Source organism: Bos javanicus, chromosome 5 (assembly GCF_032452875.1).
Source record: "Bos javanicus breed banteng chromosome 5, ARS-OSU_banteng_1.0, whole genome shotgun sequence".
Lineage (NCBI taxonomy): Eukaryota > Metazoa > Chordata > Mammalia > Artiodactyla > Bovidae > Bos > Bos javanicus.
The window spans coordinates 48076997-48094512 of record NC_083872.1 but is presented as its reverse complement, the minus strand read 5'-3'; the positions used below and the strand labels follow the sequence as shown (position 1 = coordinate 48094512).

At 37.8% G+C, this 17516-nt stretch overlaps 1 protein-coding gene across 1 annotated transcript; it reads right to left on the bottom strand.

Annotated features, from left to right (window-relative positions):
• Positions 1–2087: 2087 nt before the first annotated feature.
• On the bottom strand, positions 2088–17026 carry TMBIM4 (transmembrane BAX inhibitor motif containing 4). The gene is made up of 7 exons (XM_061416568.1): positions 16775–17026; positions 10447–10555; positions 9381–9486; positions 7152–7185; positions 5120–5237; positions 2873–2918; positions 2088–2355 (listed from the first exon to the last, which is right to left on the bottom strand). Exons 1-7 carry the CDS (start codon positions 16869–16871, stop codon positions 2149–2151), a joined length of 717 nt encoding a protein of 238 aa, XP_061272552.1. The 5' UTR covers positions 16872–17026; the 3' UTR covers positions 2088–2148.
• Positions 17027–17516: the final 490 nt, after the last annotated feature.

Genomic DNA, 17516 nt, shown 5'->3' with positions numbered 1-17516 from the left:
GACAGGAAGGCCTGATGTGCTGCAGTTCATGGGGTCGCAAAGAGTTGGACACGACTGAGCGACTGAACTGAATGGATGGTTGTTTTTACAAAATATAACTACACCAGTGGTTAAAAACTATATTTCCCAAACCAAACAATGATTTGCTAGGTAAAAAGAAAAAAAAATGACCTTGTTACAGAGTGAAGTAAGTCAGAAAGAGAAAAACAAGTATCATATTTTAATACATATATATGCAATCTATACGGTTCTAGTACTGCTGAACCTATCTGCAGGGCAGGAACAGAGATGCAGACATAGAGAATGGACTTGTGAAAACAATGGGGAAAGAGAGGGTGGGATGAATTGAGAGTAGTGCTGACATACACACTACCATGTGTAAAAGAGATAGCTAGTAGGAAGCTGCTGTGTAACACGCGGAGCTCAGTTCAGTGCTCTGTGATGAGCTACAGGGGTGGGAAGGAGGCCAAGAGGGAGGGGAGAGATATATATAGTTATAGAAACCAACACAACATTGTAAAACAATTATTCTCCAATTAAAAATAAATTTTAAAAAACGGTATTGTTTTACATTTTTTAAATGTCGTTTTTATCTGCATTTGCTTATTTATTATCTTTAGTCACAATTCAGTACATTCTCCCTTTTGACCAACAATAATAACATTAATAACAGCAGCTGACATTAATAAACACTTAGTTTATATGATATACTCTTCTCACTTAATCCTTATAACAATCAGTAAAGAAGGTGGTGTTATTCCTATTATAAAGATGAGGTAAAAGACCTAAGGAAGGAAGGATAAGTAACGTGCCAAAGGTCAAATCACCAGTTGGTTACACAGCAAGGATTCCAATTTAGATTCTCTTACCTACGATGCTATGTTAACATGAGTATAGCATTATGCAACTGGATATTCAATAATTAATTGATAGTGATGGGGTCAAATTTACATCTAAAACTCACCAAAGGCTGTATCTATATACTACTAATTTATTTCAGTTTAATAGCTGGGAAACAATGCTTAGTGAGTGTTACAGGCTGAGTTGTACCCCCTGAAAATTCATATAATGAAGTCTGTCTTAATCTATTTGGGCAGCCAAAACAACACACTATAGAGACTGGGTGGTTTATAAACAACAAAAATTTACTTCTCACAGTTCTAGAGGCTGGGAAGTCCAAGATCAAGGTGCAGGCATATTCAGTGTCTAGTTTAAAGGTCCTCTTCCTGGTTCATAGACTGTCTTTTCATCATCAGCTCATGTGGCAGAAAGGGTAAGCGGTGTCTGTGGGCTCTCTTTTAAAAAAAGAGCACTAATCCCACTCGTGAGAACTCCATCCTCATGACCTAAGCACATCCCAAAAGCCCTACCTCCTCATAGCATCACAGGGGGCATTAGGTTTCAACAAATTATTTAGTGAATGCAAACATTAGGACCAGTGCAAAGTCCCAATTCCTGGTACCTCAGAATGTGACTGTATTTGGAGACAGAATCTTTATAAAGAAGTAATTAGAGTAAAATGAAGTCATTAGGGTGGGCCCTAGTCCAATATGACTGGTATCCTTATAAGAGGAAATTTGAATACAGACAAGTACAGAGAGAAGTCCACGTGAAGACACAGGGAAATGACCATCATTCAGGCAAGAGAGGGAACTCAGAAGAAATCAACCCTACCTTGACCTCACACTTCCAATCTCCAGAACTTTAGAAAAGAAAGTAAATTTCTGTTTAAGCCATGCGATCGGTGGTACTTTGTTATGGCACCTTAGCAAATGAATGCTGTCAGGAATTTGCTAAAGTTTTATTGGTCATTGGTATACTGCTATAATTTTTAAATGAAACTTGTACTTTAAAAACTAAGAATGTTAACTTCTATGTCAAAATAACTGACTTAAGCACACTTTTAATTTTTAATGCATCATACTGTAATGAAATGTCATTAACATTTTAATATAATTTTATTGTAATACTGAATAATTCCCTGTAATTTATCTTTCATACTTTTTCCTTTCTAAATAAGATTAAAATCTAGTCAAAGGAGATTTATACTTTATAATACACAGCATACAGATAAGATCTTAAAAGTATTTAACAATTATATCTCAAACTTTATTACTTAAGGAATCAGTTTCTATATACTGCTTTCAATCACTTTTTATTAGCTGCTTCCAAAACCCGTAACAGGTGCAAGAAGAGATTGATGATATCCAAGTAGAGGTTGATGGCAGCTAATACATACTCTTCAGGTGACAGCCTGTGCATCAGTGAGTGTGTGTCATAGATGATGAATCCGCAGAAAAGAAGGGCTCCCCCAGCAGCCAAGACCAACTCCACTGTCTCACTGTAAAAAAACAACTAAAGGCAAGAGATTATTGTAATAGTTTTATATTTAAGAACAGCATTAAGAATACTTAAGTTACTTATACTCTACATACATATTTAATAATTCTGTACAACTTTGAATACAAATGTTAAAAGTAGAAAAGGCAGGGCAGGTCCACTTGTGTTGGATGAATGGGTGAAGGGAGGAACCAATGAATATTCTCCTTTCTATTAAATTACCCACCTGACTTTGAACAGTACCATTCCAAACATAAATTATTTAAAATCTATTTCTTACTCAGAATTACATGTGCCACTTGAAGATTAGCAATTTCAAGTGAGGACCTCTTTCTATTTCATTTAACTCATTTGTTCATCTTTCTTTCAACCAATAATATTAACATAAGACCTTGATTTTTAAAATATCATTTTAAAATCATTCTACATACAAATGTTCCAGATAATTATAACCAAGTGTCCTACAATAACATGTCTCTTACAGCTTTTTGAGATTATTTGTATTTCAAGTTATCATTCTAAAACAACTTACCCTCAAGATTCCTGACAAACACAAAATCCACAAACCAGCAAACAGTCTATAAAAACAAAAATTTTAATAATTTAGAATATTGTTCCTAACCAAAAACCTTTGTAAACTCATTCAGCATTTTCTGAATAAATAAATCCATCCTGATATTTGGCAAAGAATCACTGAAATGTAAGAATTCTTAAACCTACAATGAATATTACAGAATACCCAGAAATTGAAAGAACAGCTATCTATTCAACATTTGTTTTTATGGTGTATAAGACTAATTAAGAGTATAATTTTTAAAGTTTCAATTGGAATATAAAGAAAATATTGACATAAGCAAAATATCATTAGAAATATCATTTAATTCAGAGAGCTATAAAACTTCTTAAAAATATATAAATTTACCAATGAAGCATAATTTCATTTTTAACCAAATAACAAATGATTCTGTGAACACGCATATCCATTAGAGTTCCCAATGTACACTCTGTTTTATTCTGATGTATTAAAGAACTTAATTTATGCACATAAATTTGCCACTGCTATAATTTTATGAGTTATCATTCATTATATATAAAATAAAATTATATATTATATATGTAAGATATAATTATATGACAAGGACATCTAGGAAGTCAGTCCTATTATCTTATGAGACTTGGAAGCCTGAATATACATCTGCTGCCTCAGGCCACAAGTACACTGACCAAATTTATGCTCCCTCCTTAAATAAAAATGAGACAAAATATACAAAACAACAGTTTTCAAACAATAAGCAGCACAGGACAATGAGTCCTGAGATAAGGGAAACAAAGAAGGTGAGCTCTACAAATGACCCAGCTAGAGTTCCCAGGCCACAGTGCAGGGACAGGAATCCATATGCAGCTTTGTGGTTTCCTTGAGTTGAAGAGACGAGAATTCAGAGGTCAGAGAAGCTAAAGTGGTAGACTTTGAAGATCCAAGTTCTAGAGAAAAAAAGGGTTATACAGAGATTTCTGGTGGCATGCAGAGGGTTCTCCTCCAGTCTTTAGCTAAGTACTTATCAATGCATATTTGTGAGGAAGTACCAAAGTCTGGAGAAACCACCACCAGAGAGAACCAGGCAGAAAAATCCTCAGATGCACTAAAGCCAGGAATAGTTTTGATTCACACCAGCTAGAGTGAAAAGACCTGAGACATGGGGCTTTGAGTAATCCTCAGAAGGATACTATCTCAAGAGTGGGGCCAAATTAGCCCTGAACTAAAAGCTGTTCTGGATCCAGCTAACAGAGCTTAAAAACAAGCCTCAAAAGATTCAGACCATTTCCAAAGAACTTAATTGCTTCCTAGAAGAACAGAACCTAACACATATGCAAAACAGGAAGCAAAAAAACAAAATTATATATATATATAGCTTCTCCTTAAATCATACTCCATTCTAATACAACTGTTTATGCATCCTGCACAATTGTCTGTGTTGGCTGACCAATTAATATTTTAACCCAGTAGAGACTTCTGATAATCTGGTTGTTGTTCAGTTGCTAAGTTGTGTCCAACTCCTTGTGACCCCATGGACTGCAGCACACCAGACTTCCCAGTCCCTTCACTATCTCCACTATCTGGAGTACCAGGAAAAAAGGGGGAGGAAAGAAAGTTTTGCAAGACTAGACTACTTGTAAATTTTTAGTGCTTTAACAGGAAAAAAGAGCAGAAAACGTTTCAGTGATTATGTGCCAAAAGAAAGCCATTGTGAGCTTAGGAAAGATTCTATGCATTCTTACCAAGGTGAGGGCAACACAGTACCATTATCCTAATATAAAAAGGATCATTCCTTATATTAGTTTGAAGAAGGATACAGGTTACTTAAGATGTATCAAAAAATTTAAAGTTCATGCAGACTTCCTTAGCACCTGGGTCACAATTACCTTGCTTTTGCCACCAAGATGTGGATGGTAACATTTCCCACAGTTAATGTTAAGATCTAAATAATTCAGGTAAATTTCATACCACTTATAAAGCATGCAAGCCTATAGCCTCTTTAGAAAGCTTAAATTTCAGGGCATTCACTTCCCTTTCAATATAGAGGTGAAGCAAAAAACTCAAAGCTACTTTCCATCTCCTATCATGTATGCTCCAGGAGAGTAGGGCCCTAGTACCCAAAGGGATGACTTCTCATTACCTCCATTTTTAAAGTATCCAATGCTAACAGTACAGCACCTCTCTCAAAACGAGGTAGTAGTGAAGATATCTATCTATCATAGCCATGATAAATATATCACTTACCCTGCTCCAAATTTGCTGAAATCTCTCTTAGACTGTAAAGTATATACAGTCAAACCAAGAAATACTGCACAAGTCAGTATGAAAGCTTGCAGGACAACATACACATCATAGAAAGTAACTGTAAAATTACAAAACATTGATTAAAAATACATATAAACCATATAAAAGCTTTTTTTCTGTCATATAATAGAAATGCCTTATTTTGTCCTGTACTACTTGCCAATAAAAACAATTATGAAAAGATTCCTTATTCAGTCTTCAACTCTTGTATGGTAAAACCACACCCATAGTGCAATAAGCAGGCTCCAAAATATACAACATAAGGAGATCACATCATTATGAAGTTAAAGAAATGGCTAGAAGATAATACACAGCCAGCTGGTTTAGGAGTTTAGGGAATATGGTGAAATGATTTTCACCCATTTCTATCCCAGCTGCAGTTCATCACCATTTGTGGTAACTGTCAACTATGGCTTAAACCATCAATAGTGATGGTTCTGGGTCCTGTGGCTGGCTGGGAATTCCTAGGCAAGAAAAATATTGGGGCTGTCTGGGGTTGTCTGCCATTTACCAGCACTGTAGGCAATAGAAACCAACCACGAATTGCTTTATATCCAAGTCTGCATTATCCTGGAGAACATTATTGGGGTTTACTGGATATATATCGAATTTACTCCAGAAATTTTAGAATGACCATCTAGACTGACTATAGCAATTGTAATAAAACTGCTCAACATTTTACAGAATACTGAATTATAACCTCTTTAAAGGTAATTGAGTGTTTTGAACTCAAATCCATTTAAGTAATTTTTAATCTGAGAGGGATAAATTATCCAAGTTCCTTCTGTTTCTAAGTAGTTGACTTTATTTATCCCACACAGGGTTAAGAAGATGAATATGCAGAAAAGATAAAACATGAAATCACTTTTGCTTCTTCTCAGAAATTTCAGTAAGTTCGGGTGGATTCCATCTCTCTCCAACATCCCTTACAAATGGTGGATGCCAGAGAGGACAGAGATAGACTTAATAACACAGTAGTAAGTAATAGATAATAACACTGATAGTAAGTTAAGTATTAATAATACTTCCTTTCCATGTTGAGAAATTTCAACCCTATTTAGTTTGGTGGTTATTATTTATTTATGTTCTGATTCTTTTATAAAAAGAAGAGATGAATTACCAAAAAACATATAGACAAAACCTAGCATGAAAAAGTTAAAAACAGTAATGACAAAATAAGAAGAGAAAAATACATTAACAATATGGATCCACAATTTATTGCTATTGACAGTAACAGTACATTCTGATCTTTTTTGGTATCCCAGATAAATAATTTTGAAACAATCAGAATTTTTATTGTTAATCACAAAATTTTTTACTTGAGATATTATTATATAGGGTACATCAAATAATTATAACAGATACTTCCTTTTAAATATTATATATATTTAACACAAAATACAAGACAGAAATGACTATTGTTTCTTGTAGTGCCCTCTGATGAAATATGAGGATGTAATAAGGTACAGTTCAGTGCAGGCAATTTGAGATACTGAGCTCATGTGATGAAAGAGCATGGTTCCAAACATGTTATTAGTTCTTTTAAGATCCCTTTAAACAAGAAAAAAGATTAGCTATAGTTGTCTTTTTTTTATTTTTGGCTGCGCTATGCAGCATGTGAGATTTTTAGTTCCCTGACCAGGGATTGAACCCATATCCTCTGCAGTGGAAGGGCGGAGTGATTAACCCCTGGATTGCCAGGGAAGTATCTGATGTTGTCTTGTTGGATAAACAAAATGAATATTGTTCTCTCTTCCTATTGTTTTCCTAATTCTTTTCGACTTCCTCTGAACTCAGCTAAAACTATATAAACATTTACTTTTTGCTTATATTTTAGGAATTCTTCATTCTATGCCACATTTTTTAATATGACATTACATGATGTTAAGCTTTAGCCCCAAACTTTTTTACCCAAAAGATTTATCCACTTTAAAAAGTTACTGTAATATACAGAAGCACAATTATGGCTTACCAACGAAGGCCACGGTCAGAGATTCCAACAGTGTCTAAGAAAAAGAGACTGAAATTACATAGATGCATGTAAAATTTATACTGTTAAGTACATGTTCTGATTTCCAGGAATTCAAGGTGATTTCATACCCATGATCTCATTTTAGTTTCAGAGCAGCCTTCTGAAGTATATGGGACATATAATAAGCCCACCATAATAAAAATGAGACCTCAATGTATTAAATGAAAATATTTAGATTCTTTTCTTTTTTTGACTGTGCTGCACAGTTTGTGGTATCTTAGTTCCCCAACCACAGCAGTAAAAGCAATGAGTCCCAACCATAGGACAACCAGGGTATTTCCAGATTCCAATTGTTATACCATTATTCCTTAAACTCAACTAGATTTTTCATATCTGCAACAGGGAGATTCTAGAAGTAATATAGAAAATTCTATTTTTCTCACTCTTTATGATGTAAATAAAGTTGAAACTGCAAATCACATGCACATTTAAAAAACCTCACTACCTCACACAAACAAACACGGAAAGAATATAATATTTAGATAGTACTTTGGTGTGGCAGGACTGGTCTCCTTTAAGATGGACTGATTGGATCTCCTTGCAGTCCAAGGGACTCTCAAGAGTCTTCTCCAATACCACAGTTCAAAAGCATCAATTCTTCGGTGCTCAGCTTTCTTCACAGTCCAACTCTCACATCCATACATGACCACAGGAAAAACCACAGCCTTGACTAGACGGACCTTTGTTGGCAAAGTATTGTCTCTGCTTTTCAATATGGTGTCTAGGTTGGTCATAACTTTCCTTCCAAGGAGTAAGCGTCTGTTAATTTCATGGCTGCAGTCACCATCTGCAGTGATTTTGGAGCCCAGAAAAATAAAGTCTGACACTGTTTCCACTGTTTCCCCATCTATTTCCCATAAAGATGGGACCAGATGCCATGATCTTATTTTTCTGAATGTTGAGCTTTAAGCCAACCTTTTCACTCTCCACTTTCACTTTCATCAAGAGGCTTTTGAGTTCCTCTTCACTTTTTGCCATAAGGGTGGTGTCATCTCAATATCTGAGGTTATTGATATTTCTCCCGGCAATCTTGATTCCAGCTTGTGCTTCTTCCAGCCCAGCATTTCTCATGATGTACTCTGCATCTAAGTTAAACAAGTAGGGTGACAATATACAGCCTTGATGTACTCCTTTTCCTATTTGGAACCAGTCTGTTGTTCCATGTCCAGTTCTACCAGTCCTGGGTGTTCACTGGAAGGACTGATGCTGAGGCTGAAACTCCAATACTTTGGCCACCTCATGCGAAGAGCTGACTCATTGGAAAACACCCTGATGCTGGGAAGGATTGGGGCAGGAGGAGAAGGGGACGACAGAGGATGAGATGGCTGGATGGCATCACCAACTCAATGGACATGAGTTTGAGTAAACTCCGGGAGTTGGTGATGGACAGGGAGGCCTCGCATGCTGCGATTCATGGGATCGCAAAGAGTTGGACATGACTGAGTGACTGAACTGAACTTGGTGTGGCCGAGTATTGAAACTGTCCCCCAGTATTCTTTTTTTCTTTCTTGGTAACAGAATTTTGCCTAAACATATACCCATTCAGATTAAGCATTATGTTTTCAGCTTCCCTGGCAGCTATATCTGCAAGAATCTAGATCTAAAAGCTAGAATATAGTCTGACTATATTCTAGTCAATAGAATGTGAATAGAGAGACATACAACCCTGAGGAGCAAAGAGGTTTGCTCTCTCCTTTCTCTTTTCATTTTTTAAATAGATAGAATGCAGGTATGGTAGTAAGCTATCTTATTCGATGCAACTTTATTTATTTATTTATTTTTTTCCGATGCAACTTTAGAAATGTCTAAACTATAGCAGTGTCTGGGCCCCTGACAACTTCACTAAACAGTCATTCAGATTTTTATATGAAAGAGACATAAGCTATCTTGTTTAAGCCATGTCAAAAGTAGCTGAACTCATATCCTAAATAAGAATTAGGGATACTGAGCTTCATCCTCAAGCTTCTTTCCCCTTAATTTTATCTTTGTTTTAATTCTTTATTCTAGTTAGATTTTATCTGATAGACAATTATCATAAAGGTAATGCCTTGATTTTTTAAAAAACTCATTAATTTGGTTCTGCTACTGTTACATATATATATGCATTCAAATAAATAAATTTAAAATTCAGGAATAAATGTTAAGGAAACACATTGTCAAAGTACTTACAAATCCAAAAAGCAGGTATAGGTTAAGGGGATGCTTATGTCTGTTTACAGTCAAGGCTAAAATCAAACCCAAGGATCCAAGGGCCAACACCAAAATTAAGGCAGGACTGAAAGACAAAAAATTAAAAGCATTCTCAACTTAAAAAAATACCATAAATAACATCCAATTTAATAATAAAATTTCTCTATGTGTTCATGAAAGTACAGGAAAAAAAATTTGGAAGGATCTAAACCAAACTGACCAAAGAAATTATTTTTCCATGGGGAAAATTTGAGACTGTGAGATGGGAAGGAGCAGGAAGACAAAGAATCTTTCCCACTATGAATGTGGAAAATGTAACCTTTTTACGTCATGAATTTCTATTATATTGAATAATTTTTTCAATTAGCATAATGCCTTTTTTAAAAACTAAAACTCAATAAAGAAAAACTATTAAATAATAAGCAAATTTTATACCTAACTACTTTTTTAGGGCATTTACTATATAGCTGTAACTTAAAGAACTTACTCCAAATAGCAAACTAATAGTTCAAGATTCCCCTTTTGTAAAGGAAGGATAGAAATTATCTACTTTTAAGAAAATATTCATTCTTTACTTTTCTTTAATATAAAGTCTATATTACTCTTACCCATGGAAATAATTATTTTGGAGGTCAAATCTTAAACAAATTAGGGAAGAACCATATGGAACTCCTCTGAAAGGATTTCAGTGAAATTTTCCTAGCTGTGAACTGACACTAAGGTAAATTTAACTTTTCAAGCACTGTCTTGGGCTTTGGGGACAGGGCATAAGTCTAATAAAGACACACTCAAAAAATTACATTCAATAAAAATTCTTAATGGAGATGAGGGGTTAACTCTATGAAACCAAGCTAAAAATGTTGGCGGTAAATACCATATTGTAGATTATTTTTCTTGCAAAAATTTATTTACAAGAGTTAATCAATCCTTTTTACATTCTAACCTCAAAAGTTAATAGAAAAAAAACCCACTACCTTGCTCATCTTATGCCCTTTGAGTCACATGCAGTGGCTGAAAATGATTCTGAATCATGTCATTACCTTACCTTTCATGTACAAATGTCCGTATAGAATCAAAGTATAAAAAAAATGCCAATGTCACTGTAGTTAAGAGAACTTGGAGAGAAAGGATGCTGTAGACTTTTCTTAGAAAGGCTGAAAAGAGAAAAAAGTTACACATGACTATTTTCTTAAGCATTTATCAGAGTACAGCAAGATCAGGTTTCTTCTTAGACACATTAAATTACTATGTAAATTCTTTCTTAAATCTTAATCCAAATATCACAACTGTAACTAAAACTTAAAAAAAAAAAAAGCCTCCCAGAAAATAAAAAATTTTGTTAACTATACTCCAGGAAGCATGAGCTTAAAAAATTAAGTTAATGGGCCAGAATACAAATGTTTCCATCAAAATAAAATGAAACCATCAAATCCATATTTGTGCAACATACAACAAAGCAAAGGATTAAAACCAGAACATGTTTTAAATAACGAAGTTATCTTGAAAGTGAAAAGCAGGAATAAAAAGCATATGGTTAAATATAAAATTTAAAAAGAAATCTTAATTTCCAAGCGGTGCAAATGTTTCCCTAAAATGAAGCTTCTCCATAAAAGGCAAATAATATACAAACTTACTTTCACTCACCTGTTTTTATTTTTCACTTCTAGTACCTTTGCCTCTAGTTTCTATATAAGAAATTCTGACTTTCAAAATACGTTATTACCAACATCCTTATTACCAACATCCATAAATCAACTCCAAAGCGCAATGATCTAAAAATATTTATAAAAGTCTTCTGATACATAGAAGACTTCCCAGGTGGCGCTAGTGTAAAGAACACACCTGCTAATGCAGAAGATATAAGAGACATGGGTTTGATCCCTGAGTCAGGAAGATCTCCTGCAGAAGGGCATTGCAATCACTCCAGTATTCTTGCCTTCAGAATCCCAGAGAGAGGAGGCTGGTGGGCTACAGTCCACAGGGTCACAAAGAGTTCCTCGTATTCCTGAAGGACCCTAAACAGACTTCTAAATGCTTTATAGTGATGTCTACTTGTCTTTCACTATTAGACTATGAAGACTAAAGAGCTCCCTAATAATAGGATATTAATATTCATTTTAAGTTTCCCATTTTAGGACACGACTCAGCATGAGTTCCTACCACTCTGCCAGGGATGGCACAGAATATTGTTTAATCGTTAACTCTGGTCCAACTCTCTGTGACCCTGTGGACTACAGCCCGCCAGGCCCCTCTGTCTGTGGGATTTTTCAAGCAAGAATACTGGAGTGGGTTGCCATTTCCTTCTCTAGGGGATTGTCCCAACCCAGGGATCGAACTCACATCTCATGCATCTCCTGCATTGGCAGGTGGATTCTTTTCCTCTGAGCCATCTGGGAAGCCCTTGACACAGAATAAATACTCCTTAAATTTTATTTGCTTTTAAATAAACTTATATTGAATTAATGAAAAGTAAATTTTGCCAGAGAAAAGGTGTTATTCTGACACAATAATGGAGCCACATAATTTCTTAGGCAAGGACAACACTGTGGAATGATTTTTACCCAACAAAAGATATGGTACTGTCTCTTGACTCTCATGACAATATGCATGCGATAAATGTTCTCTTTGAAAAAAATTCCTACTAAAGACCTCATTCCTCAAGGAATGATGAAGTGCTTTGATGGCATGTCTGCCAAATATCAAGCAGTAAAATAAATATAAGAATAAGAGAATGTTCATAAATAATAAAGATTTAATCCTTAAAGGCCCTCCCATTACATCTTTTTTAAAATATAAGAGTATTTATTTATTTTTTGATTGTGCTGGGTGTACACTGCTGCAAGGGCTTTTCTCTGTTTGCAGTGAGTGGGGGCTACTCTAGTTGCATGGGCTTCTCACTGCGGTGGCTACTCTCTAGGGCACACGGGCTTCAGTAGGTGCGGCCCCTGGGCTCTAGAACACAGGCTCAATAGTTGTGGCGCACAGGCTTTAGTTGCTCCTTGGCATGTGGAATCTTCCCGGATCAGGATCAAACTGGTGTCCCCTGCATTTCAACATGGACTTTGAACCACTGGATGCCCAGGGAAGTCCTCTATACTCTTTTAAAAATAGAACTTAAATCAAATCCCACAAAAAGTAACATTTGACACCCATTTTGAATAACTAATATAAAAAGTGGCAAAAGATATACATACACACCCAGAGAAAAAAATAAAAGATCTGATAAGAAAACAAGTCAAACTGCAATCTTTCAGTTGTTGGCTTTTTTTTTTTTTTTGAGTCCTATTTCTGCCTTTCTACTTTTTGGCTTTCTACTTCCACTTCTTCCCTTTCTACTCAAACTTGACAGGTTGAAACATGAACTTTTCATTTCTACCCAATCTGTAACCAGCACCAACCTCCCCCAAGCCAAAAATGTAGGAGTCACCTCTGATTTCCCTCTTTTCCCAATCCATCAACAACTACTGTAGCTTCTACTTGCAAAGTGAAAGTCATCCACCTCTTTGGTCTCCTTTGCTACATTTCCAGTCAGTCTTATGATCTCGCACCTGCACTGTTATAGTAGCCTTCTAATTGGTCTGCATGCTTTCACTGGTCCCACCTATAGTCCCACAGCTGTTGACAGCTATCTTTTTGTAGAGTAATCTGTATTATGTGACTGCCTGCTTAAGTACTTGTAATGCTTTCCCTTCTGCTTACAATAAAATGTTAAAGTTTTTATGGGGCCTAAGAGTCGGACACGACTTCACTTTCACTTTTCACTTTCATGCACTGGAGAAGAAAATGGTAGCCCACTCCAGTGTTCTTGCCTGGAGAATCCCAGGGACGGGGAGCCTGGTGAGCTGCCGTCTATGGGGTTGCACAGTCGGACACAACTGAAGCGACTTAGCAGCAGCAGCAACAAGCCCTACATGACATGTGCATGCATGCTCAGTCTTGTCCGCCTCTTTGTGACCCCATAGACTGCGGCCCACCAGGCTCCTCTGTCTGTTGGCTTTCTCAGAACAGAATTCTGGAGTGGGTTGCCATTTCCTTCTCCAGAGGATCCTTTGGACCCAGGGCTTGAACCTGTACCTCCTGTATCTCCTGCATTGGCAGAGGGATTCTTTACCACTGAGCCAACTGGGAAGCCCGTGATTATCATAACTAGGTCATAAAAGACACGGTAGCTTCCTTAATGGTCTCTCCTGGGTTGCATGCTCTTGACAAGTCAGCTACCACGCCATGATGCTCAAGCAGCCAATGGAGAAGGTCACATGGCAAGGAATTAACACCTTATATCAACATCTGCATGAGTGGGGTTTCCAGGAAGCAGATCTTCAACCCAGTGAAGTCTTCAGATGACTGCAGTCTCAGCCCACATCTTGAGTGGACTCTCCTAAGACACCCTGAGCCAGAACCACCTAGCTACGCCTATCCCATATTTCTGATTCTCAGAAACTGTGTTAAGTAATAACTGTTGTTTTAAGCTTCTAAAATTTGGAATAAATTTTAATAAAGCAATAGATAACGAATACAACCTAGCTAGCTTCTTCTCAACAACACAACTGCCATCTCCTTTAAAAGTTCTTTCCCTGACCATTCCTTAACTAAAATAGCTACTAAGCTACTATTCTAGGCTCTAGTGTCTATTTCATCACTGTTTCTTTTCTTTAGAGAGTTTAACACTGCTAGTAGTCTATTTATTTGCTTAACTCTTTAGGGCCTATCTCCCTTACTACTCCACACAAATAATAAATCTAGAGGACTCAAATATTATCTGGTTACTGCTATATCCTTAATATCAGCAGGGAGCCCAATAAAGTTGTATAAACAAAAGAAAAATGCTCACCTTCACTCACCTGGCTAAAAAAATGTAGATTAAAACAAGATTACATTTTTTTTACCCCACAACAAGAGGCAGTAAACTATGGCTAAGGGCCAAACCCAGCACATCACCTGATTTTATAAGAAAGTTTTCCTGGGCACTGCTGCTGCTAAGTCACTTCAGTCGTGTCCGACTCTGTGCGACCCCATAGACAGCAGCCCACCAGGCTCCCCCGTCCCTGGGATTCTCCAGGCAAGAACACTGGAGTGGGTTGCCATTTCCTTCTCCAATGTGTGAAAGTGAAAAGTGAAAGTGAAGTCGCTCAGTCGTGTCCGACTTCTAGCAACCCCATGGACTGCAGCCTACCAGGCTCCTCCATCCATGGGATTTTCCAGGCAAGAGTACTGGAGTGGGGTGCCATTGCCTTCTCCGTTCCTGGGCACAATCACAGCCATTTCTGTGTCCTCTATAGCTTCTTTTTTTGCCTGGATAATTCCATGGACAGAGGGGCCTGGCAAGCTACAATCCATGGGGTTGCAGAGTCAGACACAACTGAGTGACTAATTGTAATTGTATAGCTTCTTTTGCATGACAATGGCAGTATTTTTGTAACTGTGCCACAGAGTCCTTTATTATGACTCCACAAAGCTGAAAATATTTACTATCTGGCCCTTTGGAGAAAATGTTTGCTAATCCCTGATCTACCAGATTGCCAGATACTAAGAAGTTTGATGATCTCAGTGCTGGTGAGAGTGCAGTAGAAGGTACCCTCATGTATTGTTTGCTGGAGAGTCAACAGGTGCAATCTCTTTGGGTAGTTGACATCAAATTTTAAATGCACATATTCTTTGGACCTATAATTTCACTGCTAAAAATTTATAGAACAATAATTGGAGAAATTCACAACCATATGGAAGAATGGCCCCTAAAGCTCTATTTGAAGGAATAAAAAGAATGAAAAGTAACAATCTAAATACCCATCAAGAAAGGATGATTAAATAAATTATGGAACATACATATTATAGATGATCACCATAGTTAAAAATATGATAAAGCTATAAATATATGTACTGCTATTTTTCAATATGATACATTAAATAAAAATACAAAGTTGCAGAAATGTAAGAATCATAACATTGTGCTTCTTAGTATAAAACAGTATGTCTTAGTGTTTCAAAAATACAAATATAGTAGACTGCTAAAACAGATTAGTTTAATAGACTATGTATATTACATATGTAACAACTAATTATATAAACTTAACTTAATGGTACTATAAAAGTGCTCAAGGTAGAGATTGTACTCAGCTTTCATTCTCACATCATTTTTCTGTAGCTTCATAATTTGTTGTTTTCTACCAATAAGCCTTGGCTATTTAAATATATAATATTCCAAAAGTATTTTCCAGAAGATGTACGTATTACATTTTCAAAACAACCCCATTTTCCTTCATGTAAAGGCAGTGAGGAAAGAAGTTTTGGAAGTCACAGTTGCTCACCTTAAGACACTAGTTAGATCAGCCAGGTTAATTTGCTTAAAAAATAGAGGGAGGCATTTCTGTTTTACCTTTAAATTCATAAAAAATTTTGACAGACCAGATACCATTTTAAACTACAGATGCAGTCAGCTTAGTCACAGGTCCAATGACCATGACACAGGGTTCCTTACTGGTAATTTCCTGATAGGAGTGAGATCACACTGGGTGAATTCCTGGATGAGAGCTGTTACCAAGAAAGGAGCCATGATTATCATTTTCTAAACATATGTCTAAAGCTTAGAATTTTCAGCCCCACACCCGTTTCTCCTGAGAAGAGAGAAGGGCTGAAAATGGAGGTAATTAATCACGCTTTCGTGAGGAAGCCACCATTAAACCCCAATAGTACGGGGTATGCAGGGCTTCCAGATGGGTGAACACAGCCTCATACCAGGACATAGAAACTGCAAAGACAGACGAGGATACAGAATCAGCCCTTATATCAAAAACATAGCCTGCAATGCAGGAGACCTGGGTTCGATCCCTGGGTCAGGAAAATCCCCTGGAGAAGGAAATGGCAACCCACTCCAGTACTCTTGCCTGGAAAATCCCATGGTCAGAGAAGCCTGGTAGACTACAGTCCATGGGATCGCAGAGTCGGACACGACTGAGCGACTTCACTTTCATTTTCCATTCAGATATACGTCACAATGATCATATAATAAACTTACTTTCACGGAAAAAAATAACCCAAGTTTCTCTTAACTGAAAGATGCCAAATTCAAGCTAGTGAGGTTTTCAACCCCTTTTCCACCGAAGATGATAGGATGGACTCAGTTTCAGGTCTCTGGGCGTACAGCTGGGGAGCCACCTCACCTCTCCCTCTCAGCCCCTGCGGAGGGAGAAAGCCCTTCTTCCCAGCCAGGGGACCGGAAGGAGGAGGGAAGGCTGTCCTCTGAACCCAAGAGATCGGCGGTATCCCCAGGGCCTGGTCGCGGAGGATGCTCGCCTCAGAAGCCGGAAACCAGCCCCCAGAGGCCGGCGACGCCAGGGGACCGACAAGGCGCGGCCGGGAGGGACCCGGCGACGTACCCATTCGGATGTGCACGCTGGCGGAGGCCACGCAGCTGCCATAGTTGAAGTCGTCCTCGATAGAAGAGCAGGGGTAGCGGGGGTCAAAGTCCGCCATGTCCGCACAGCACCCCCCCCCCCCAACCCCAGGGCCCCCGCGGAGCTAAATTGACGACGCCACCACAACGGCCTCAGGCCTTCCACTTCCTGAGGAAGCGATCCAGCCCCAACTAGCCGAGCGGCCGCGCCCGAGCCAAGCCCCAACCAATCGATGAGGTAGCCTCGAACATTCAGTTAGTTCAGTTCCCTTCAGTCGCTCAGTCGTGTCCGACTCTTTGTGACCCCATGGACTGCAGCACGCCAGGCCTCCCTGTCCATCACCAACTCCCGGAGTTTATCCAAACCCATATCCATTGAGCCTCCTGCCCTCAATTTTCCCCAGCATCAGGGTCTTTTCCAACGAATCAGTTCTTTGCATCAGGTGGCCAAAGTATTGGAGTTTCAGCTTCAACATCAGGCCTTTAGGATGGACTGGTTGGATCTCCTTGCAGTCCAAGGGACTCTCAAGAGTCCAACACCACAGTTCGAAAGCATCAATTCTTCAGAGCTCAGCTTTCTTTGTAGTCCAACTCTTACATCCATACATGACCACTGGAAAAACCATAGCCTTGACTAGACGGACCTTTGTTGGCAAAGTAATGTCTCTGCTTTTTAAAATGCTTCAGTTAGGCTGGAAAAAGGAGTTTGCTTCATGTTAGGGCGG